The 25,617-nt window shown below is 39.4% G+C and overlaps 1 protein-coding gene and 1 long non-coding RNA gene across 2 annotated transcripts; one reads left to right on the forward strand and one right to left on the reverse strand.

The window, feature by feature from the left end:
* The first annotated feature begins 1,862 nt into the window (after positions 1 to 1,862).
* On the forward strand, positions 1,863 to 4,933 carry LOC107769102 (uncharacterized). Its single transcript, XM_016588288.2, has 3 exons — positions 1,863 to 2,128; positions 2,230 to 2,392; positions 3,614 to 4,933. Exon 3 carries the CDS (start codon positions 3,660 to 3,662, stop codon positions 4,692 to 4,694), a length of 1,035 nt encoding a protein of 344 aa, XP_016443774.1. The 5' UTR covers positions 1,863 to 2,128; positions 2,230 to 2,392; positions 3,614 to 3,659; the 3' UTR covers positions 4,695 to 4,933.
* Positions 4,934 to 20,094: 15,161 nt separating this feature from the next.
* LOC107769101 (uncharacterized) lies at positions 20,095 to 21,948 on the reverse strand. Its single transcript, XR_001644326.2, has 2 exons — positions 21,547 to 21,948; positions 20,095 to 20,439 (listed from the first exon to the last, which is right to left on the reverse strand). It is a non-coding gene; the product is annotated as an uncharacterized LOC107769101 (long non-coding RNA).
* Positions 21,949 to 25,617: the final 3,669 nt, after the last annotated feature.

Below are 25,617 nucleotides of genomic sequence, written 5' to 3' on the forward strand. Positions count from 1 at the left end.
TTAAGAAGAAAGAAAAATATAAGGATGTTGTTGAAAAAATGCAAGCCAAATTCAAAAAATATTTCTTTCCAATTCCTCTTATTTACTTATTTGGTGCAATATTAAATCCTTCTATAAAGATGTCTACTTGTCACCAATTAATCAATGCTTTATATAGTTATATGGAGATTAGACCAACTGAAACCCCAGATATATATATTGTTGTATGAACAAGCTAAATGATTATTTACAACTATTATATAATTATTATGCAAATATAATTGATGATGATGCTATTAATGTAGGCAATGTTAATCCCACTATGCATTGTACTACTTCTACTGCGCCTACTAATATGGATGAAGATGAAGGCCTTGATGGTTATAATATTTGGGCTGCATTTCCTTCCACTCAAACCAGTAGCAAGAACATTGATGAACTTCAATTCTACTTGCAAAAGCAATCAGAGCCTCGCACTAAGGAATTTTCACTGTTGGGATGGTGGCATGAGAATGAAAAGTAATTTCCTGTTATTTCCGCTATGGCTCGGGACGTGCTGAATGTACCAATTTCAAATGCTGCATCAGAGAGTGCATTTAATCAAGCAAGACAACAAGTAGGAGACACCCGTGAAGATGTTGATAAACCAGAAGACAAGGAACTTGGAGATATATTAACACATGGTCACCCATCTGAATTTAACACTCCAGAAGATGGTCAAGAAGTTCATATTGATTATGAACAACTTATTAAGGCAATGCAAAACCTTTGAAGTTATAGATTTATATTTAATAATTAAACTTTGAATTTACTCTTTTTTCGTTAATTTAGTTGTTAAATGTAATCTTTAATTTGCAAGTTTGAAATAAAAAAAAACTTGCAAATTATAAGTGCAGTTTTTTTCCATCTTCATTGTATTCTATTATCTTAAATTCTTAATGAACTATTTAAATATAAGAATTTTAAAGTCTTTGCATCCTTTATTCAAACACTCTTTTTATAAGATTATTTTTTTGTTTATATTTTTATTTTATATTAATATAAATTACGATAGTTATACAAAATACGAAAAACAAATACATAAATCCGACCCGGAACTGTTCCGGTTCAATTTTTGACCGGATGGACCATGGCCCATTAAACCCGGTTTGTAAAACTCGGTACCCAGCCCGGATTGGTGACCGGCCGGTCACTATTTTTTTCGACCTGAACCGGCCCGGCACACCCGTTTGTCACCTATACTTTCTTTACCTGCTTATTTTACAGACGTAGAACAGAGCCAGAAACTACTAGCTGGCGTCCTCGGCAAACCTTAGGGTTCAAAGTGCAAATTACTAAAGCTAGGTTAAATAGTGTAATAATGGAAATTGACTCATTAATTCATTCATTACGTGTTTATAATGATTTTATATTTTCTTCTAAATATGTATAAAAAAAATTAAAACGAAGAATATTTACACTTTTTATGTAGTTTCGGAACCAGCAAACTGAGCGCAGTTTAAAATTAAACGGATTGAAATTCCATTAACGTAAACTTAAATAGGGCGTAACTCCTAGGTAGTTCAAAGTTCAAACTCACTATTCTTTTCCAGACGATGACCCAACGTCAAACTAATTGCTATTGACTCGTTTTTTCACTTTTCTACTTGTGACATGTAGATTAACTAATTTGGATATGGGATCATATAGTATAATTCAAAAAAGAAAAAGACATAGCCAATAACTTTTATATATTTACAGTGTAGAAAAGTTATAACTATCAAGTTACTTATATGTAATTTCTTATAAGAAAATATCATTAATAAATCAGAAAATGAGAAAATTATTTGCTCTACATTGTTAAAATATATAAAAGAAAAATAATCCTTCTATCATTATATATAAGTTAAATTATTAATTACCAATGCAATTCTTGCCTAAAGTCCCACTTCCTGGGTTCTGCCGGTTGCCCGCGGCGGCGCCTCGTTAAATTTCAAGGTCGTGAATTAAGATCAATTTTAGGACAATTTGGTCCATTGGAGCTTTCCTACTCCACATAAAAATTCGGTATCTAATTTGACGATTCCTCAAATTTGGCTCTGGAAATTTTTGTAAGCTCCACCTGGTGACAGTTCAGACTTGACCTAGTAAACTGTAAACCTAGTGGCAGGTTCGTCATCTTAATTGAAAGTTTATTTTCATATGCATCTTTGAGCTTTAACTTGTAAATCATTGTTTAATTATCTAATTATTCTCAAATGGATTAATCAGGGTGAGCATAGTTTGGTAAAAAATATCATTTTCCGGCGGTTCCTCTCCTTCGACCAACGGGCGTTGATTTTGGCCGCCTTTATTCCGTCATTTGAGATCTAACTCAGCTCCGTCAAAGATCTCTTGCTTCCAAACCGGCCTTTGCAAAGTCGACAAAGCAGAGGTTATTTTATCGTATATATTTTTTTTCTTTTCTGAATGGCCTTATCTGTTCCAGAAATTCAGGTCCTGAGTTTCTGCTATTTTGATTCTAGTGTAAATCTTAATTAGGGGATAAAAATGAAAAGAACTATAGATATTATCCCAAGTTAGACGATGCTGATTGCTTTTCTCTTTGATTTAATGATGATTTTAACAGAGCCATATATTGAATTTCATTCGATTAAACTGTTATGTTATTAGGTATATGCTATCTTCCATCAGCAGAGGTACTGTGTAATTTCGTACACAAGGTTAGACTGTCCTCTCTGCTAGGGTTGGAACCTTGGTCTCCGACTATTCGACCAGTAGGGAACCCTATTGGGAGCATCAATTCAATTGTTTCTTTTCTCCCTTGCCCAACAAAGATTTTTTTCTTTCTTTCAGTTAGAATGTTTATTTTGGTAACCGGTGATTTCTGAGGAGAAGTTTTAACTGACTGTGTCTGAAGTGATGTCTATCAGTTTAACAGTTGATGTGGTCTTGAGCATTAATCATAACTAAACAAGTTTTACCTTGGCAACTTACTGCATCCCTCATATACCGGACTTATGTAGTATAAAATAGCCTAAAGAGACGATCTATGGAATTTGGAAGCAAGCATGGACCGCAGATAAGTTATACTTAATAGCTAATGCTGGATCACAGAAGTTCTTTGCTATTGGCCTAGCTTGAAAATTTGAGGGGTTTATGCATCTATATGATTCATTTCTTAGTTCCTAGTGGTTTTATTGATATGGTGCAGTATAATGAACCATGTGGTAGTAATAGATGGGAGTTAACTTTATTAACCTCAAGGGGAAGGGTGATGAACACTTAACTAGATGAGGAACCTTTATTTGTGAACTGAAGATTTAAATATGATTTTCCATTGTCAAGGCTTAGTGCATTTATCTGACATCTAGAGTTGAGTTGCTTATTAATCACCTTTTACATCCACAGCTGTAGTTATTTGTAAGATGAGAAATGGGAATGCTTAAACGGGAGTACATTGTTTGCTTGTTTTTCCTCTTCATCAGTACCATGCTCCTCCCTCTCTGGAAACAGCAGACAGATAATGTGGTCGCCCAATGTTAAAAGAAAGTGTCACTCTATAATTATAGAAGTGATGGTGTTTCACATGTGCATTGATGGTTAGCTCTAAGTGTTCATTATCTTATTTTTCTTCTGCCCATTTTTGACGCAGTATTGGAGCATAGAAGTGGAAATCTAGTAACTTCCAACGGCTCAGCATGCCGAAAGATAGAAGGGTGAATTCCTCATCCTTCAACGGGGCAAGGGCATCTCCTTATGCTTGTAGCTCAAAAAATACGGAGCAAGAGTTAAAGAGTTCCTTGCCACCAGTAGGGAATGAAAGAGAATGGGAAGAAGCTAGGTGCCCTATTTGTATGGAGCATCCGCATAATTGTGTCCTTCTACTTTGTTCATCACGGGATAAGGGTTGTCTGCCTTACATGTGCGACACAAGTTACCGTCATTCAAACTGTCTTGATCAATTTTGTAAATTATCATCTGGAACACTATCAGAAGCTCAACAAGAGGGAAGTACTATATCAGGGACAATGTTCCACAGGGGAAGTCGGGGACAACCTTTGTCGAGAACAACCTGGTCTACTGGGGGACAGCAACCAGAGCTTGTCTGCCCACTTTGCCGGGGACAGATTAAAGGATGGATTGTTGTAGAGGCTGCTCGTAAATTCATGAACTCCAAACAGAGGAGCTGTTCCTTGGAGACGTGCAATTTCAATGGCAATTATGGTGAACTAAGAAAGCATGCCAGGCTTGAGCATCCCTCTGACAGGCCAGCCGAGGCTGACCCTCAACGACAATATGATTGGAGAAGGTTGGAGCTTCAAAGAGACTTTGGGGATACTCTCAGTGCATATCAGACCCCATTTGGCGATGACTTTGCTGGAGATGACCTCCTAACTGAGCTGCCTCTTGATGGTGGTTTATTTGATCTCCTAGATGGGTACTCCGAAGCCGAGGATGGATTGAGTGAAGATGGCAACTTGCTACTGGATCTTGAATTTGAGCTCCCCTTTTCTTTCCTGAATGACTTTCCATTTTTGCCTTTGACAGTGGATGAGTTTTCTGAGTTTGATGGTGGGAGGAGTCCTACTCGATCACGGACTAGTGCTAGATCCGAAAACAGGAGAGATTGGAGGTCAACTTCGTCAGATAATCACGAGGAAAGACCAGCAACTACAAGAGACACAAATAGGTCATCAAGGCGCATGCCTAGCTCCTTCTTCTTCAGGCATTAAACTGATGAATCAATGCTTGGTTCTAATTGTAGTGTGTAGCTTTGTGTCTCAGGTTGAAGTTCTTTGGTTTTCTAGTTTATCTTCATTCAGAATGAAGGAACTTCCACTCAGTTCCTGTTATTTGTATTTTCAACTGAACAGTGCCCATTCATTTTCTTCATTTCTTTTCCTTCTGACATTGATGCTTTAAGAACACGAATAGTCTACCCACGAAATTATTATTAGTTCTGTTTACTAGCTGAATTTATGAAATATGAAGTGTCTTCTCCAGATAAAAAGAAAAAATAAAGTGTCTTTTCCAGATAAAAGGGGGAAAAGGCTTAACTTAGACCAGTTAGAACACTTATATAATTTCTAGTATGTCAAATTTGGCAGATTATCACATTGTTACTTATAAACAAAGTATTTTGAACTTGAGAAATATTTTTCTGTCATAAAGAAGCCAAATGTTTTGTTTTGTATGTACCTTGTTTTTCTCCTCCTTCCTTTTCCCTCTTAATATAAATAAACCAAAATTAATTTGCTTAGTTTTCTGTTTGGAAATAAATTTTTACAGATTTTTGGTGCTCGATTCGGTATGGTACCTTCTTACGTTAGAGAGTGGAACATGGTTTATAATGTATATCTATATCTATCTATCTATGTATATCTATATTATTATAAAAAGACGAATGTTGTATTCTAAATATTGAAATAAAGCAAATCAAACCGCTCATGATTATGCCTAAGTAATACCTTTTTATTATTCCCGGTTCAACTCAACAACAAAGCATAACAGAAGAAAGACGTAAAGCAATTTGTACCAAACCAGGAACTCATGATTCTTGGCTTCTTGCCGAGTTCCTAAAACTTTTAAATGTAGAATGCTTGGGATTTAGCTTTAGAATTGGAAGTTTTAATTATGGTTTGATTTCTCTATGTATTTATTGTATTGAGAACTTTTGGTCGATCTACTTGTAAGTGTTATCTATATATGTTTGGTCGCTATTGTGCCAAAAACTAAAGGTTGGCTACCAATTGCGTTTATTCGATGCTCAAGGATTTTGAGACAAGTGTTTGATGGTATTCTATATGTGTAAGTTCTATGATATTTTTTGTTTCCCTTGATCAATAATTTCATTGCGCTTCAGTCGGTAAATTTCTACTTTTAGTCAACTAGACTAGCAATACTAATTACCGCACCTTCACACATTATAGATTAATTGTTATAGATATTTGAAGATGACGGCTTCTCGCCGGTGATCATAGAAAAATATGGAACTTGACAACTTGTCGAAGAAAATAGGTTAAAGGTCAGTAGCTTGTGCTTACTACTTGTTAGTTAGTAGCTTTAATGATTTACTAATGTTGATTGTGCAGTATTTCAATCAAACATGTGGATTTCACTTCTTTTTTCGGTTGCTTTGACCTAGCTACTATTTGATGTTCGGGTGTTGACCTTCTTGCAATCATGATAAGCAGCGTATGTTCGTGGGAGATTGGAATACAAAATTGAGAAGTCCTTAATTTTATCCTTTTTGGAGTTAAGGTATCTTGAAGGAACTATATATCATTTTTGACATTTTGAGAGACCAAAACCTCCTCCTCTTTCTTATTGTTAAAACAATACAAATAAAAGGAAGCAAGTTCTTATGGTTCAATCTACCAAGTTTTTTTTATATGTTCACGGAGTTTTTTCTTGCCCGTAAAGAGCCCAATATCTCGTAGTGTAACAAAAAGTAATAGCCTTAATAACACAAACACATAAACAAATGAACTATGAATAAATTTCCCTGGTTACATCATTTATTCAAACTCTATTTTTGGTTTAAAAAGTATTATATTACCAAAAGAAAAAGGGGGAAAAAAATCTAAACTTAAAGGAATTATTACACATCCAAAGTGCTATATACGATAGAGTTTTACATATTATAATATATTTTTTTGTAATACAGAATAATTGCTTGAAGTCTAATATAGAATCATTCACGGCAATAGATATAATAAACATAGAATATTTTTATAATAAAACATGTACCCTAAATTTTATTTTTCACAAAACACCAAATCCTACTGATAGTGTTAGATTTTAATTTGGATTACAAAATAATTTATCCTTATTCTAAATCAAACCTAAACATTTATGAACAAATCACAAATAAACTTTACACGGATTAAACTAACAAACCTAAGATAATCCAAGGTAATAAATATAGATCAATATATGTGTATACGGTCAAAACCGAGTTTTTCTTTTGTATGACTAATCGAGATTGGAACATGACGGTCCGAGGTTCATCATTGTAATATCGAGCTATGAGGTAAAGTTAGGTTGTCGAGCTCGAGACCCAGAGACCGATCAATATCGAGATCGGCCAAGACCGAGCTCGAGCTCGAGACCCAGAGACCGATCAATATCGAGACCGGCCAAGACCGAGCTCGAGACCCAGAGACCGATCAAGATTGAGATCGGCCAAGATCGAGATCGAGCAAAGAAACAAAAAAGCTGTTATAGCCGCAATTGGGGGGAGAATCTCGGCGAAAATCACGGCGAAAATCAAGGAGAGACTAATTAATTAATCTATCATGGGATCTCCACTATGTATTTTTAATTATATACAAAACAGAATTTTCCCACTATATTAAGGGTTGTTATCATTTGTAGAAATGAGGTCAGATCCACTGAGATTCATAGAACATAAAGCAATATACTATCATTTTCTAGCTTTGATATTTAGTCATATTGTTCTTCTATCAATCACTCTCCATTAAAATTGAAGGTGATAAAACTTGAAGGCTTAGGCTAACTAATTCATTCGGTTTGGATTCATTTCTTTTACAGCTAATTTCGATATTCATTTACTTATTTTTTTCAATTTGTACCAAATTATACCACGTATCCTTAGAACTACGTATAAATTCAATTATTATCCGTTTTTCGGGTAAACAGTTTGGCGCCCACCGTGGGACTAAGGATAATAGTGGTTATTTGATACGAATCTCTATAAAACACACTATTTTACACTTGCTCTTGGAAGTATCTTTGATTTCAGGCTAAAAATGACGAACTCTCAATTAATGGCCCTACATATCGACAACGAATCTGGCCATCAAGGTGAGAATAACAACGTGACGCCCGGGGATGAAAGATCACCCGTTGACCCCGTTGGGACTCGGGCCGTGGATCCAATTGATGTTAATTCGCATGTGGCCATTGAAGCGAACCAACATTCTGGGCCCGAAAACAACATTCATGGTGGAACTCGATCTGCAGTTCGAAATACCCAAAATATTGGAGAAGACGGGATCAACCTACCTATGATTTTCGAAATGTTGCAAGCTCAACAGGTAGCGATATCTCAGTTGCAAAGCCAAACCCAGGCACCGAGCAGGCCTGAGCCTGGTCCACCCCATGAAGTCACCCACAGAACGGGGCCAGCTGTAGTAAGGTCAAATGAATAAAAATCGGGGACTAACGCCGAAATTATAAAGATGCTCGAGGAACTAACAAAATGGATAGAGTCAGGAGAGAAGAGGATTGAAGCAAACGACAAGAAAGTAGAAACTTATAACTCCAGAGTTGATCATATCCCGGGGGCACCACCAATATTGAAGGGTTTGGATTCCAAAAGGTTCGTACAAAAGCCGTTTCCCCTGAGCGCAGCTCCCAAACCGATCCCCAAGAAGTTCCACATGCCCGAAATTCCTAAATATAATGGAACGACTGACCCCAACGAACATGTCACCTCTTACACGTGTGCCATTAAAGGGAACGATCTAGAGGACGATGAGATCGAATCCGTATTATTAAATAAATTCGGGGAAACCCTATCAAAGAGAGCAATGATATGGTATCATAATTTATCACCTAACTCTATCGATTCTTTTGCCATGCTTGCAGATTCTTTTCTAAAAGCACACGTCGGAGCCATAAAGGTCGAGACCAAAAGGTCGGACCTTTTCAAGGTAAGGCAAAAATATAATGAGATGCTAAGAGAATTTGTATCTCGTTTTCAAATGGAACGAATGGATCTACTACCGATCACAGACGATTGGGCCGTTCAAGCTTTCACCCAAGGACTAAATGAACGAAGCTCGGTGGCTTCACAGCAGTTGAAGCAGAACTTGATTGAGTACTCGGCTGTTACCTGGGACGATGTATATAATCGATATCAATCGAAGATTAGAGTCGAAGACGACCAGTCAGGGGGCCTTTCTGGATCCGTTACCAAAAGGGACATCGACCGAGAACCGAGGTTGAACAGGGACCGATACCAGCCGTATAATAGAGATCGTAGGGGCAGCGGACCAGGGCACAACTCCGTACGAGGTGAAAGGAGAAGTAATCGAGGCCAAGGGTCTCGAGGGCTGATGAGCAAGAATGGTTTCGACAGGCATACCGGACCTAAGGAAGCACCGCGATTGTCAAAGTATAACTTCAACATTGATGCATCCGCCATCGTATCATCTACCGGACGCATCAAAGATACTAAATGGCCTCAACCTCTGCAGACCGATCCAGCCCACCGAATCAAATATGCAAGTATCATGGCACTCATGGCCACAGAATGGAAGATTACAGGCAGTTGAGAGAAGAGGTAGTCCGGTTATTCAATGAAGGGCACCTTCGAGAGTTTTTAAGTGATCGGGCCAAGAATCACTTCAAAAATAGAGAGTTCAATAGACAAAACGAACAAGAAAAGCTGCAACATATTATCCACATGATTATCGGAGGGATCGATGTTCCCCAAGGGCCAGTGTTTAAACGCACTAAGGTATCGATTGTAAGAGAGAAGCGATCTCGAGATCATGATTACATACCAAAAGGAACCTTGTCCTTCAATGACGAAGACGTAGAAGGAATCATGCAGCCCCATAACGATGCACTGGTAATATCTGTACTCATGAATAAAACTCAAGTTAAGTGTGTGTTAATTGATCTAGGTAGTTCGGCCAACATCATTCGATCGAGGGTCGTAGAGCAACTCAGTCTACAGGAACAGGTTGTGCCCGCAGCCCTGGTACTAAACGGATTCAACATGGCATGTGAAACTACTAAGGGAGAGATAACTTTGCCAATAAACGTGGCCGAGACCATCCAAGAAATGAAGCTCCACGTGATCGAGGGCGACATGAGGTATAACACCCTGTTCGGGAGACCGTGGATCCACAATATGAGAGCAATACCCTCGGCCCTTCACCAGGCTTTAAAATTCCCATCACCAGAGGGAATCAAAACAATCTACGGGGAGCAACCAGTCGCAAAGGAAATGTTTGTCGTCGACGAAGTGATTCCGATATCATCACTCTCATCGACAAAGGGAACAAATTTGAAGGAAAAATGGGATACCAAATAGCAATCACAAATGCCAGCCTCGACCCAACTAGAGAAGTAGGAGACTGACAAAGATGATGATTATGGGATCCCTCGATCCTTTGTGGTCCCCAATGATTCCGACGCTACCAAATTAACAGTCGAAGAACTGGAGCAAATCACACTAATCGAACATCTGCCCGAACGAAAGGTATACCTGGGCACGGGGTTAAATCCCGAGCTCAGGAAAAAGCTTATTCAACTTCTTATAGCTAACATGGATTATTTCGCTTGGTCCCCATCTTGATATGACAGGGATCCCAACCGGAAATCACCACTCATAGAGTAAGCTTGGATCCGAAATTCCATCCGGTGAAGCAAAAAAAGAAGGCCCTAGTCTGAGGTCTAACATGGCTTCATCAAGGACGAGGTAACCAAATTTCTCAAAATAGGATCCATTCGCGAAGTAAAATACCCCGAATGGTTAGCAAACGTGGTGGTAGTCCCTAATAAGGGAAACAAACTTAGATTGTGTGTAGATTATAAAGACCTGAATAAAGCATGCCTCATGGATTCTTTTCCTTTGCCTAATATCGATCGTATGATCGATTTCACGTAGGCCACGAGACTCTCAATTTTATCGATGCCTACTCTGGGTAAAACCAGATACAGATGGACCCGGAGGATTAGGAAAAGACCTTGTTTATCACTAAGTACGGTACCTACTGTTATAATGTAATGTCATTCGGTCTAAAAAATGTTGGTGCAACTTATCAACTCCTAGTAAACCGGATGTTCGAAGAACAAATAGGAAAATCAATGGAAGTTTATATTGATGACATGTTAGTTAAGTCCCTGCAAGCAGAGGACTATTTAAAGAATTTGCAGAAGACTTTCGATACACTGAGGGAGTACAATATGAAGCTCAACCCCGAAAAATGTGCATTTGGGGTTGACTCAGGCAAGTTTCTTGGTTTCATGGTGTCCAATCGGGGAATCGAGATCAACCCCGATAAAAATAAAGCTATCGAGGATATCACGGTAGTGGATAATGTAAAGGTCGTGCAGAGGCTGACGGGGCGGATAACCGCCCTAGGACGATTCATTTCGAGATCCTCATATAGGAGCCACCGATTTTTCTCGCTGCTTAAGAAGAAGAGCAATTTTGCATGGACTCCGGAATGTCAGCATGCCTTGGAGGAACTAAAATGGTATTCATCGAGCCCGCCGCTGCTTCACACCCCGAAAGTGGACAAACAACTTTACCTGTACTTGGCAGTCTCGGAGATAGCGGTAAGTGGAGTCGTGGTCCAAGAAGAACAAGGTATGCAATTCCCTCTCTATTATGTTAGTCGGACCTTAGATGAGGCCGAAACTAGATATCCACGCTTAGAAAAATTAGCGATTGCTTTAATAAGCGCCTCTAGGAAACTAAAACCATATTTCCAATATCATCCAATATGTGTCGTAACAACCTATCCTCTTCGAAATATTTTGCACAAATCCGAGCTTTCGTGTCGATTGGCCAAATGGGCCATATAAATTAGTGGGTACGATATTGAGTATCGACCCTGAACCGCCATCAAGTCTCAAATCTTTGCGGACTTCGTGGTTGACTTTACGTCGTCCTTCGTACCCGAGATTGAAAAAGAACTACTGATAAAATCGAGTACATCTTCGGGAGTCTGGACCCTCTTTGCGGACGGTGCTTCGAATATGAAGCAGTCCGGACTAGGCATCGTACTAAAATCACCCACAGATAATGTAGTTAGACAGTCTATCATAACTATAAAATTGACTAACAACGAGTCCGAGTATGAGGCCATGATTGCAGGTCTCGAACTAGCTAGATGCTTGGGAGCGGAGGTCATAGAGGCTAAGTGTGATTCCCTCCTCGTGGTAAACCAAGTTAACGGGACTTTTGAAGTCCGAGAAGATCGAACGCAGAGGTACTTGGATAAACCACAGGTGACTCTACATCGATTTAAGGAATGGACCTTGCAACATGTACCTCGAGAACAGAACAGCGAGGCCGACGCTCTTGCAGACTTAGGTTCATTGGTTGAAGACGACGAACTCAACTCCCGGACCGTCGTACAACTCATGAGATCAGTAATTGAAGAAGGTCACGCCGAGATAAACTCCACAAGTTTAACCTGGGATTGGAGAAACAAATACATAAAATACTTAAAGAACGGGAAGTTTCCATCAGATCCAAAGGAGTCAAGAGCTCTGTGCACAAAGGCAGCACGATTCACTTTGCTCGAAGACGGAATGCTATTTAGAAGGACGTTCGATAGATCATTGGCAATATGTTTAGGACCGAGAGATACCGACTACATCTTACGGGAAATTCACGAGGGCACTTGTGGAAATCATTCCGGTACCGATTCGCTGGTCCACAAAGTAATCAGAGCAGGGTACTGTTGGACCGATATGGGCAAGGATGCAAGGGAGTTCGTTCGAAAATGCGACAAATTCCAAAGTTATGCGCCCATGATTCATCAACCCGGGGAACTACTCCATACGGTCTTGTCCCCATGGCCCTTCATGAAATGGGGAATGGACATCGTTGGACCTCTCCCGTCGGCCCCAGGTAAGGTTCAGTATATTTCGTTTATGACTGATTATTTCTATAAATGGGTTGAAGCACAGGCTTTCGGGAAAGTTAGAGAAAAGGAAGTCATAGACTTCATTTGGGACCACATCATATGTCGATTCGGGATGCCCTCTGATATTGTATGTGATAATGGAAAACAATTCATCGGCAACAAAGTAACTAAATTTCTCGAGGATCACAAGATCAAAAGGGTCTTATCAACACCTAACTATCCCAGCGGGAACGGACAAGTTGAATCGACCAACAAAACCATCATCCAAAATCTTAAAAAGAGATTGACCAACGCCAAAGGAAAATGGAGAGAAATACTACCCGAGGTTCTATGGTCATACCGCACAACATCGAAAACTAGTACCGGAGCAACACCGTTCTCGTTAGTTTATGGCGCTGAAGCTCTGATCCCGGTCAAGGTCGGAGAACCTAGCGTCAGGTTTCGATATGCAACAGAGGAGTCGAATAACGAGACCATGAATATGAGTCTAGAATTGTTGGACGAAAGATGCGAAGCCGCTCTCGTCCGATTGGACGCCCAAAAACAGCGGATCGAAAGGTACTACAATCAAAGAGCCAATCTTCGACATTTTAACATCGGGGACTTGGTGCTAATAAAAGTCACCCTCAACACCCGAAATCTGAATGAAAGGAAACTGGGTCTGAACTGGGAAGGACTGTATCAGGTTCTCGAAATCATCGGAAAGGGATCCTACAAGCTCGGCACGATAAACGATGAACAACTGCCGAGCAATTGGAACGTATCGCACCTAAAATGATACTACTGCTGAGATACGGCCCCTCCCATTTTCATTTATATTTTAAACTAACCCTTGCAGGTGTTCGACCAGAAACTTTGATGGATTCTTCGACACGAAGCCTTTATGTCTGAAAGCATGCGTTGTACTCTTTTTCCCTTAGACCGGTTTTGTCCCAAATGGGTTTTTCGATGAGGTTTTTAATGAGGCAGCCATTGATCATGCTAACTTAGAACAATTCAACAGTATTCGAGGCTTCTTTACAATCAACCTCAAATACTGGGGGGCATTTTATTTGAATATCAACTTTGATGCGAGGGAGTTACTTCATGGCAGCAAGGTCTTGATAGGAAATATTTGTAAGGGCCAAACGGTCGAACGAACCATGCCCGCGTAGTTTGCTCGAGCCCTGGCACAGAGCATGTAGACATGCATAATCATTTATAAAGAGAAGTATTTTTTTCTTTACCGATATCTCGTGCCTTAGAAAAAACATTTCTATTTTACAATTTCATACTCTCGATCTATTATGTAAACAGGCTTAAGGGTCGACCATGACCAGAGTTCGGATGATTATCCACACGCTCGGGGACTGCCGTCCGAAAAATAAACGAGATCGAATTATTAAAATTTCGAGATCATAAGACCTTTTAGGCAACCCTCGATTTTATAGGCCACGGCCACCCCCACTCGGGGAGTGATACTTCGGGCAAGCTCGAAGTAAAACAGGAAAATAAGCCTAAGGGGTAAATCCCGAAATAAAGAGGCTACGACTGAATTAACACGGGTCGGAGATGTCCGAATTCCGTAACAAAACAGGCCTTTGAATCCTTTCATAAACCGGTTAAAAAGACTACCCCCGGCAAAATCATAAAAGGCTTCGATAATATCAAGCCTCGAAAACTCTAATGAGTACAAAATTGTTCAACTCTTGAACAATTCCGTATTTCATGCTAATGCATTACAAGTTTTGCAAATACAAATGATAAAAAACTTTTTAAGCCGAAAAGGGGAGAACGCCATAAACAATCTTTTTACAAAAGCCTAAGGGCTATTTTTTGCTTTGAGTTCGAGAGACCATCCTCGCTCAAATAAAAATCTAAGGGTTACCTTACTTCGAGTTTGAGCAAGCACTCACTCGATCGTAAAGCCTAAGAGCTATACTAGTTTGGTTTCAATCAAATTATCAAAACCTCGGACCTTAGAATACAACTTCATAATTTTGTAAGGCAGAAAGGAAATAAAGGCAAGGTTTGTTCAAACCCTCGTACACAATTTTATGCTAAGGCATTTTCGACCTTTGTAAAATATAGAAAAGCAAAGGAAAAATACAAGAACCAAAAGGGCAAGAAAAACCTTATATTTATATTCAAAAGTTTTTACAAAAGGCTGAATTGGCCCCAGAAAAAATACAAAAGAAAAACAAGAAACTTAATGTCCTAAGTGGCTTAGTCTTCATCGGAGGTTACGTCCTCGGGATTTTCTCCGTCTTCAGATTCGCTCGAGCTATCAGAGTCATCCTCAGGGAAGGCCAGCCTTCTAGCCCTGGCTTCCTCCACCTTGGCATTTTCAATTTCGGTCGCAACATCGAAGCCCTGAGCACTGACCCCCTCGAGAGCTTCCCTCCGAGCCTGCCATTTAGCATGTTTGACCATACTCTTGGCCTTGTCCTGGTTGACCTCAACATCGATCCTGAACTGGGCCACTTTAGCATCAACTCTTTTATTAGCCTCGACCACCTCAGATCTGGCTACGGCTACTTCAGATCTGGCTACGGCCACCTCGGATCTGGCTATTTCGAGTTCATCGGCCAAGCTTGCCTTATCAGAAGTGGCCAAATCCAACCGATGTTGAAGCTCCTTAATCTTATCGATCTGCACCGAGGCATTTTCTTTTGCAGCCCGAAGTTGGGCCTCGGCCAACTCCAATTGCGCTTGAACGGCCTACTTTTTTTAGGCGAGCATGTCTATATTCTTTTTGAATTTTTCTGCCTCATCCAGTAGCTCATCTACCTGCGAATTGAGTTGTCTCATCTGTTCGAGCCTCTGCCGAACCTATAGAATTGGATCGTTAGTGGTTATCTCTAACTCATCTTCACTATCATGAAGAATTCGGAATACCTGCTCAGCCATCTCCTCCTGCTCATCCCGAGCCGTTGCCAAATTTTCCAGAAGCTTCTTACTAAGAAGTTTGTAGGAGTCACTCTTCTCAGTGAGGTTCCGAACTTCAACCTTATGCTACTCCCGGATTGGGAGGAAAGCCTCGTGATGCAACACCAAAGCCTACAAACATGGAAAAAGATGTTAGAATTATCTACAACTCTAAGTGTAAAAGAATCAACAGAGATAACATCGAAGTTACCCGATTCAGAGCATGTTGGGCCTCGTTGAAAAGGCAAGTGGGTCCTACTGCATTCATCACGGTTTTATCCTCTTTGGTCACCAAGGATCGAAGGTAACTAGCAATCCCCACGAGGGAAGAGAAAACTCGGGCATCCTCAGGGGCGGAGAGTACCATTTTTCACCTGCGATCGGGATTAACACTCGGGGCCGGGAATCGGTCCACTAATTTTGGGCTCGATGAAGATCCGACAGCACCCAACCATGATGTTGTCTTCGGTACCGGTAATCCACCGAACCTAGTAATATCCTCCAAAGTAACGGACTCGAGCCCATCCAAAAAGCCATGGATATCAGTCAACTCCTGAATACCCCCGTAAGATCGACCTTCCAACATGTTGGCCTCACGGATCATAGCATCCGAAAACTGAGAGGATCTAGTAATATCGATTATCCCGAGCTCGTCCCTCGAAATATCTTCTGCTGCTCGAGAAGTCTTTGACGGAATAGTCTCGGCTTTTTCTTGTTAAGGAATTATGGCCAGGGCTCCCTTATCTACCTCCGTCGATTCGGAGGATTGTTGTATCACAACATTAGCCCGTACACAGGCTAATTCCTCTTCTCCTTCTTCAGGCCCATCCCTTAATCGGCGGAGCGAGTCCGGGGGCATGATACCAGAACCCCCTTGGGCTTGTGAGATTTCTTTGTCGGTTTTTTCTTTTTCGAGACCGGGGAACTCGGAGCATCTTTTCTCTTCTTCTCTTTAACCTGCTTCGGGGCGGGGACCTCTTCATCACCAGATGGGGATCTCATGGCAACGTTCTTCCCTAAGTCCTACAAAGGAAAAAATGGGGTAAGAAAGTGAAAAAGATCAAACTATAAACAAACTAAGAAAGAGACTTATCATGACTGTAGGTATCCCATCAACCCTTTGATAGTTCCATCCAAGCGCGCTCGGAGTACGGGATCTGTAGCACCAGACCTTCAATCCATTGTTTAAGTTCCAGAATCGGTTCCGGCATCCGAGCCATAGCTGTAACAAGAAAGAAATAATGGATCAAGAAAATGAAAGGCAGAGTCACAAATTAAACGCTCGAAGGGAAACAGTACCCACGGTTCATATTATATTTCTCATGAAACGGCATGTCATCGGCAGGGATCAGGTCCGAGGTTTTGACTCGAACAAATCGGCCCATCTAACCTCGATCACGAGTCTCGTCTATACTCGAGAACGACACTTTGGTGGCTCGGCGAGCAAGCTTGATTAACCCTCCTCGATAGAATCGGGAACTATAAATGCACATAAGATGATCGAGGGTGAAAAGACACCCCTCGATTTTGCTTGAGAAGAATCGGACGAGAATCAATATTCTCCAAAACGAAGGGTGGATCTAGCCAAGGGTCATGTCGTATATTTTGCAAAAGGCGATGATGATAGAGTCTAATGGACCCATCGTGAAAGGATAAGTATAAACGCTTAAGAACCCTTCCACGTGGGTAGTAATTGATTCCTTAGACGATGGGACTACCACGTGCTTGTCTCCCCAGTTGCATTCATGTTTTACTTTGTCGAGAATTTTTTGGGTGATTGTACACAGATACCTCGAGATAGGCTCACATCGGCCGGGTACCGAAGAAGTTTTTTCAACCTTAAAATCGATGACAGTTGAGCACCCTACCGGAACGAATTCCTCGGGGCGAGGCTTCGTCGCATCCTCTCCGCCGGCAGGTGGTGATGAAGAAGCGGCCTCTTTTGAGTGAGAAGCTTTTGAGTGAAAAGTTTGGATGAGGATGAAAGTTTGAATATTTATAGCCTAGTGATGACGGTTCAAAACCGGTAGTGGCCGACCAACTACTGACAGGCATTTAATGCCTTGGTAACTAGACCGACGGGACGTTTTTTACATACGTCATAATCGGGCTCGTCGCTGACATCATCATCCACCAAGTTGGAGTTCGGAAATTCATATCATTTCTCGTCATCTTCTTTCCGAGAAACGAGGGGACTATCTGTATATGGTCAAAATCGAGTTTGCCCTTCGTATGACTAATCGAGATGGGAACATGATGGACTGAGGTTCATCATTGTAATATCGAGCCATGATGTGAAGTTACGTTGTCGAGCTCGAGCCCCAGAGACCGATCAATATCGAGATCGGCCAAGACCGAGCTCGAGACCCAGAGATCGATCAATATCGAGATCGGTCAAGACTGATCTCGAGACCCAGAAACCGATCAAGATTGATATCGTCCAAGATCGAGATCGAGTCAAGAAATAAAAAAGTCGTTATAGCCACAATTGGGGGAGAATCTCGGCGGAAATCACGGCGCAAATCAAGGAGAGACTAATTAATTAATCTATCATGAGATCTCACTATGTATTTTTAATTATATCCAAAATAGGATTTCCCCATTATATTAAGGGTTATTATTATTTGTAGAAAGGAGGTTAGATCCATTGAGATTCATAGAACATAAAGCAATATACTATCCTTTTCTCCCTTTGATATTTAGTCATATTGTTCTTCTATCAATCACTCTCCATTCAATTTGAAGGTGATAAAACTTGAAGACTTAGGCTAACTAATTCATTCGGTTTGCATTCATTTCTTTTACAGCTAATTTCGATATTTATTTACTTATTTTTCCTAATTTGTACCAAATTATACCGCGTATCCTTAAAACTACGTATAAATTCAATTGTTACCCGTTTTTCGGGTAAACAATATGTTTTTTAAGAAAAAATTATACCATATGACATCTTTTTATTTTTCAAGAAAATTCCTAAACCAATGATGTCTTTAAGTTTAGTGATAGATTTAATTTGGACTCCAAAGAGTCTTTTAGGATAATGAGGAAAAGGTGGACTTGCGAGAAATTATTGAGAACATTAGAAACTTTGCAATACTAAGGCAAAGAGTAAGATGTAAAGAGATGCTCAGGGGAAATGATAGAGCTACCTACCGCTATTCCAGGGTAATGAAAAAAATTACTGTAATATTTTTTGCAAAAATAAAACTCAGTACGCTTGTGTTTAAATAATAAATATTAAATAACAGGGGCTAACAATCCCAAATATTTAGATTGTATTTGTCACTATATATTTTCTTACACGAATAACTATATATTTGACTTTCAAGAGATATTAATGCCGTAAATAGATCAATATGGAGTAACCAAGAAATCAAAAGGAAAAATACACCCAAAATATTAACTATAAAGAAAGTGTTAGATAAGATACGATCTCATTACATATTTCTATGATATAAATAGATATACTATCTAATTAACCCAACTAAATTACTTATATTTGCATTTTGACTTCAAGTATTAAACGATTTTTGCTTCTTCGTCTTTTCACTTCAATTGCTATATTAAAATATTCATATAAATGTCACACCTCCTTTTTTCCGAGGGATAGGGAGTTTTTCTAATTAAAGTTACATTATTCGAAATGGAATTATTTATTTAATTTTTTAGAGTCGTCACTTGGAATAATTTATAGCGTCCCAAGTCACCGGTTTATTTTAAATCCCAAATCGAGGAAATTTGACTCTTATTTATGGTCTGCAAACACAGAAGACTGGGTAAGGAATTTTGTTAACCCGGGAGAAGGTGCGAGGCACTCTCGAGTTCCGTGATTTTAGCACGGTCGCTCAACTATTATTAATTGGCCTAATTATCTGATTTATTACATGCTTAAAACCTATTGTGCATTTTTATTTTCTAACCGTTTTTAATATTTATGGAATTTGTTTGAACAAGTCGTGATATCGCGTACTCGTTTGTTTTTGTATACATTGCAAATCGCGCTACGTGAAACGCACCCGCGATTTACAACATGTTAATTTTTATTATATACCACGACTGTGCCACGGGAACCGTACCCATAACCGTAATGATTTAGTTACGCGCCTAACGCAAACTACGGTGTTTATAAGTTAACTAATTTTCCTGAGTTCGAACTTGTTGTGAGGCCGAGTGGTTATGGAAATTATTTGTTTTTGAGCAAGTGTAAGATTCGACAGTGAAGGTCTAAAGATGATCGTAATTAATTACTAAATCTTGAATTGGTGCAAGTCATTCAAAAGGGGTGTGCTTATTTGTGGCCAACCTACAAGATGGCTAACGAACGGATTTGTTGCTATTGGGTATTAAAAAGGCAATCGACTGAGGCCATGGTGAATAGCAATGACCTAGTGAATTCAGAGACCATTGGACTCTTTGAATTAGATTTACATGTTGGGCTATGGCCCAAATAACTCAGTTTCGGTCTTTAATTGAGACCATGCATGCCCAGATGTTGAATCTCCTTTGATCTCTAATTACCAATGATGAAACGAAATAATTGCTTAAACATTCATCATATTAATTTGAAACATTTTATCAAAAATAAATACTCAAGAACTAAAAGATGAACTACTCATACAACAGGAAACTCAAATTACAACTAAATGGCCTTTCAATTAAATTACAACCATAATAAGAACAAAATTACAGAATTATAACTGATTGAATTTACTGCACTTGATGAACTACTATAACAACTACAACCCACAATTTCATTAACGTGAAAGCTATGTTCCCATTCCGGCCTAGCCTGGGCTTGTTAACTTAATCAATCTGAATCCACAGCACTTCATTCACTTCATTACTATCTGATTTGGGCTCAAAATTTGTCCAGTAATGGATTTGATCAACTGGTGATCAAATCCAATGTCTTAAATCAACTGGTGATCAAATACTGTTTCAAACATACTATTACTACTTAAATGAATCTGGACCGTGTCTTAAATAGCAGTATCAATACACCCTACACTATTAACTCAAACAATGGTAGTTAAGACATAAAACACTTCAACAGAAAACATAGATGAGCACATCAGTGTAGATTTTAGAAAACTGTAACGACCTAAAACTTAACTACATAACATGGCTGGCAGAATTAGATTTGTACATGTTAAACACATAAGAACACACAATGAACTCTACTCAAAACAAATAGTAAACAACTACAATTACATTAAGTATTTCATTACTTCAAAACAAAACTACATTTATTGGAGGTCAAAGCAATACAATTAGTAGCAGCAAAGCAAAAGAAACAGAAAATAAATCTCTGAATTTGGGAGACCGCTAAACAAAGATTCCACCACAGCTTGATGATAACAGCAGCAAATAGCAGGGATTGAAGCTCGACTCAAACCCAGAAAACCAGACAATCTCAGTAATATAGGAAAAGAAAGCAGGAGATTAAGATGGATCCTAAATCTTCATTTTTTTGGTATTAAAATGGAATCCCATACTGTCTTTTGGAGAAGAAATCAGTATGAGAGCAGAAAAAATGAAAAAATCAAGAGTGAATTCTCTATCTTTTTGTGAGTGAATATGCAGATGATTAACGTCTGTGTGAAGGGTGTATATATGTTGAATGCTGAATGAAAGAGGGTTCTGTCAGGAAAGGAATATTCAACGTGAAAAGGGGAAAGATCAGAGAGGGAAGGGAATCATTTTGTAACTCAAATTGCCAGCTGTTACTTCTAGAAGCAGACTATCTGCTTAGGTCGGGGCCAAGTGCCATGGCCAAATGGCCCAAGACAGGCCCAAATCCGAATTCATGGAAGAAACCCAAAAACAGAAAAATCAAAAATAACAAAGCCATATCTTGAACTCTAAATCTAATCAACAATTTCACTAAATGCTAACTCTTAATTAACTAAATCAATTTATTAACTATTCTAAATGACCATGCAATCAAAAATTAGAACTTAATTAATCAATCAAAAAAGAAAAGAAAAAAGAAAAAGAAAAACACAATCAACAAACGGATAGGAAAGATGAGTGGATATACCCATTTAACCTTAAGAAACAACGATCGAAGCAACAATGGCGGACGAAGGCAGTGGCGAAATATGACCGGACTCCGGTGGCCAAGTGATGAGTCAAAAACTGCCATCAATAGATTGTTCTTATCAAGAGCAATCGACTGATGTCGATTTCGAACCCAAATGACCTAAAACAAAAATCAAACAGGGACGGCTAGGGTTTGATTTCCAGATCCGAAATTTAATGATTTAGACGGGGATTTTGGAGAAAGTGGTGGTGTATCGTGGAAAGATGCGAGATGAGGAGTGTAGGGTGTTAATTTGAGGGTGATTGGAGACGGGCCACCGGAGAAGGGTGTTGGGGCGGCTAGGATTTTAGAGAGAGAGGTGAGAGGGAATGAGGAAGATGATCTCTAGGGTTTAGGGGTGTTTGGACGGTTTTAAGGGGTGGGGAAGTGAGTTGCGAACCGTTGGATGCAATAAAATTAACGGCTGGGATTGGTTCGTGTTGAAACGGGCGTCGTTTGGTTGGGGTGTGGACTGGATCGGTTAGGGAAATTGGGCCGGGGCGAATTGGGTTTTGAGGGGCAATATGGGCCTACTGAAATGGTTTTGGCCCATATTCGGAACCAAACAAAAGCCTTTTTCTTTCTTTCTTTCTTTCTTTTTCATTTGGTTCTAAATCCTAATCCAATTAATTAAGCACCTAAATTAATTCCTAAATCAAATCTAATTTGCAAAACTTAATTATATATTTCTAAAATTTAATTAATTAATTTAAAACTAATGAAAGGAAATTAATAATTTAAGACTAAAAACTAAAAATATAAAATGCTCATGGTATTTTTGTGATTTTCATTTAATAATGCAACTAATAAACATAGTTAAATCCTAAAAATGCAAATAAAATATAAAATGCTATGCAATGAAGATTTTGAAAATTTTTGGTGTTTTCTTATAATTTTAAGATATTAAATATGCAACTAAATACAAATAATAATTGACAAGAAATTCTATGAAAAATTAAAACAATTAGAAAAGATTTATTTTTTGGATTTTATAGGAGTGTTTTTGGTGAGGAAAAAATTACGTGCTCACAATAAATAATTGATTAAATATTTACGTGCAAAGCACGTACATAGAGACTAGTATATTATATATTTGTATACGGGTGAAATCGAGCTCATGATACATCCTAACCTCCGATAAGATAAGTCAAACTCGAAACATGGCAATAAGGGACCGAAATCAAGCCAAAGTCCTACCAAACTAGAACAGGAGGGTATGATGCCTACCTTCGAGAATATCGAGGTCATGATCCTGGAATCGGTCCTAGCCTCGAGCGACTTCGAAGAACATTGTCAGACAATCCAGCATAGCCAATAGAAGGCCGAAATATCCGGGACCGGCCAAATATTGCGGTGAGGATTTCGACGCGTATCGATAAGAAGCCGGCAATCAGTGAATCAAAAGATTTTTTACCTTTTATAGAGTTGTACCTAAAATAGGACTCCCCTACTATATAAAGGGGGTCTAATAATTCATTTGGACATATTGTAACACGCACTCAGAAGTAATATATTACTATTTTCTCTCTCTTTAAGCTCTTGTTCTTTTTTGACTAACACCGGTCGTGGTGAGCGAGGCTCGAGAGCGATTATTCCATCAAAGCTAAAACTATCCAACTCGTGTAGTTTGAATTTGTTTTATCTTTATTTATTCAATAACAACTTAATTTATCGCTTTGTATCAAGTTAAACCGTGTGTCCTTAAAATCACCTATAAATTTAATTGTTATCCGATTTTGAGAGTAAACAATATCTTTCTCTCTATATCATTATAAAAGCATGAATGTTTTAGGTTAAATGTTAAACGATAAAAATATTCTTGAAACGTTGATTGACTTTTATACCATAAAATATTTATAGAATTTAGGGATATAGTTGTAAAATCACCCAAGGATGAAAGGTGGGAAAATATTAGACGAAGTGATCTCCCGTAATAATTCTATTTCAAGTCTGAAGATATCACTGTTATGGACAACGTGAAGGTCGTACAAAGGTTAACCGGATGCATAGCCGCCTTGGGACGATTTATTTTGAGTTTATCCAACAAGAGCCACCATTGTTTTTCACTATTGAATCAAGTGATATCCATCGAGCCCACTGTTGTTTCACACACCGAAGACAGACAAATAGTTGTACCTATATTTGGCAGTATCAGAGATAGAGGTAAGTGGAGTCTTGGTTCAGGAAGAAAAAGGTACGCAATTTCCAAATTACTATGTTAGCAGGACTCTAGATGAGGCCGAAACTAGATACCCTCACCAAGAAAAGTTGGCGCTCGCTTTGCTAAGCGCCTCTAGGAAGCTAAAATCGTACTTTCAATGTCACCCCATATGTGTCGTGACAACTTACCTATTGAGGAATGTAATGCATAAACCCGAGCTCTCAGGACGGTTGGCCAAATGGGCCTTAGAGATCAGTGGGTACGATATCAAATATCGGCCTCGGACCGCCATTAAGTCTCAAATTTTGGTAGACTTTGAGGCCGAATTTACACCGGCCCTAATACCCGAGGTTGAAAGAGAGTTGTTATTGAACTCGGGGACATCTTCGAGAATTTGGAACCTCTTTACAGACGGTGCTTCGAATGCGAAGGGTTCCGGATTTGGAATTGTATTGAAACTACCCGCAGGTAATATAGTTAGACAATCTATTAGGACTGTAAACTAACTAATAATGAAGCCGAGTACGAGGCCATGATTGTAGGTCTCGAACTGGACAAAATCTTGGGGCCAGAGGTGATTGAAGCTAAGTGCGATTCCCTCCTTGTGGTGAACCAAGTTAATAGGACATTCGAAGTTAGAGAGGAACGAATGCAAAGGTACCTGAATAAATTGCAGGTAATGTTACATCGGTTCAAAGAGTGGACTCCACAACACGTGCCTCGGGATAAAAATAGTGAGGCTGATGCCCTTGCTAACTTGGGATCGTCGATCGATGACAACGAGTTCAACTCGGGGGTGGTCGTGCAACTCATGAGATCGGTAGTGGAAAAAGGCCACGCTGAGATAAACTCAACAAGACTGACTTGGGACTGGAGAAACAAATATATAGAATATCTGAAGATCGAAAAACTGCCTTCGGACCCTAAGGAATTGAGGACTCTATGTACGAAGGCAGCCCGGTTTAGCATGTCCGAAGAAGGTACACTATTCTAGAGAACGTTCAATGGCCCACTCACAACATGTCTAGGACCCGGATACACCGAGTATGTTCTAAGGTAAATCCACTAAGGCACCTGTGGAAATCATTCAGGTGCCAAATCATTGGTTCGAAAAATAATTAGAGGTTACTATTGGATCGACATGGAAAAGGACACGAAGGAGTTCGTACGAAAATACGACGGATGTTAAAGGCATGCTCCGATGATTCATCATCCCGGCGAGCTACTGCATTCGGTCTTGTCCCCTTGGACATTCATAAAATGGGAAATGGACATCGTCGGCCCCCTCCCATGGGCACCCGGTAAGGCTCAATTTATATTATTTATGACTGACTATTTTTCTAAATGGGTGGAAGACTATGCGTTTGAGAAATTCAGGGAGAAGAAAGTCATTAATTTCATCTAGGACCACATAATATGTCGGTTCGGAATGCCGGCCGAGATCGTATGTGATAATGGGAAGCAGTTCATCGGCAGCAAAGTAAGCAAGTTTCTCGAAGATCATAAGATCAAAAGAATTTTGTCAATAACCTATCACCCTAGGGGAACGGGCAAGTGGAATCCACGAATAAAGTCATACTCCAGAACCTCAGAAAGAGATTGACCGACGCCAAAGGAAAATGGAAAGAAATGTTGCCTGAAGTCCTATGGGCATACTGTACGACCTCGAAGTCCAGTACCGGGGCCACCCTGTTCTCGTTACTTTACGATGCCGAAGCTCTAATACCGGTCGAAGTCGGAGAACCGAGTCTCAGGTTATGATATGCAACCGAAGAATAAAACAACGAGACCATGAATACGAGCCTGAAACTGTTAGACGAAAGGATGAAGTGGCCCTCGTGCGAATGTCGCCCAAAAATAAAGAATCA

The sequence above is a fragment of the Nicotiana tabacum genome, chromosome 22, assembly GCF_000715075.1.
Source record: "Nicotiana tabacum cultivar K326 chromosome 22, ASM71507v2, whole genome shotgun sequence".
Taxonomy (NCBI): Eukaryota; Viridiplantae; Streptophyta; class Magnoliopsida; order Solanales; family Solanaceae; genus Nicotiana; species Nicotiana tabacum.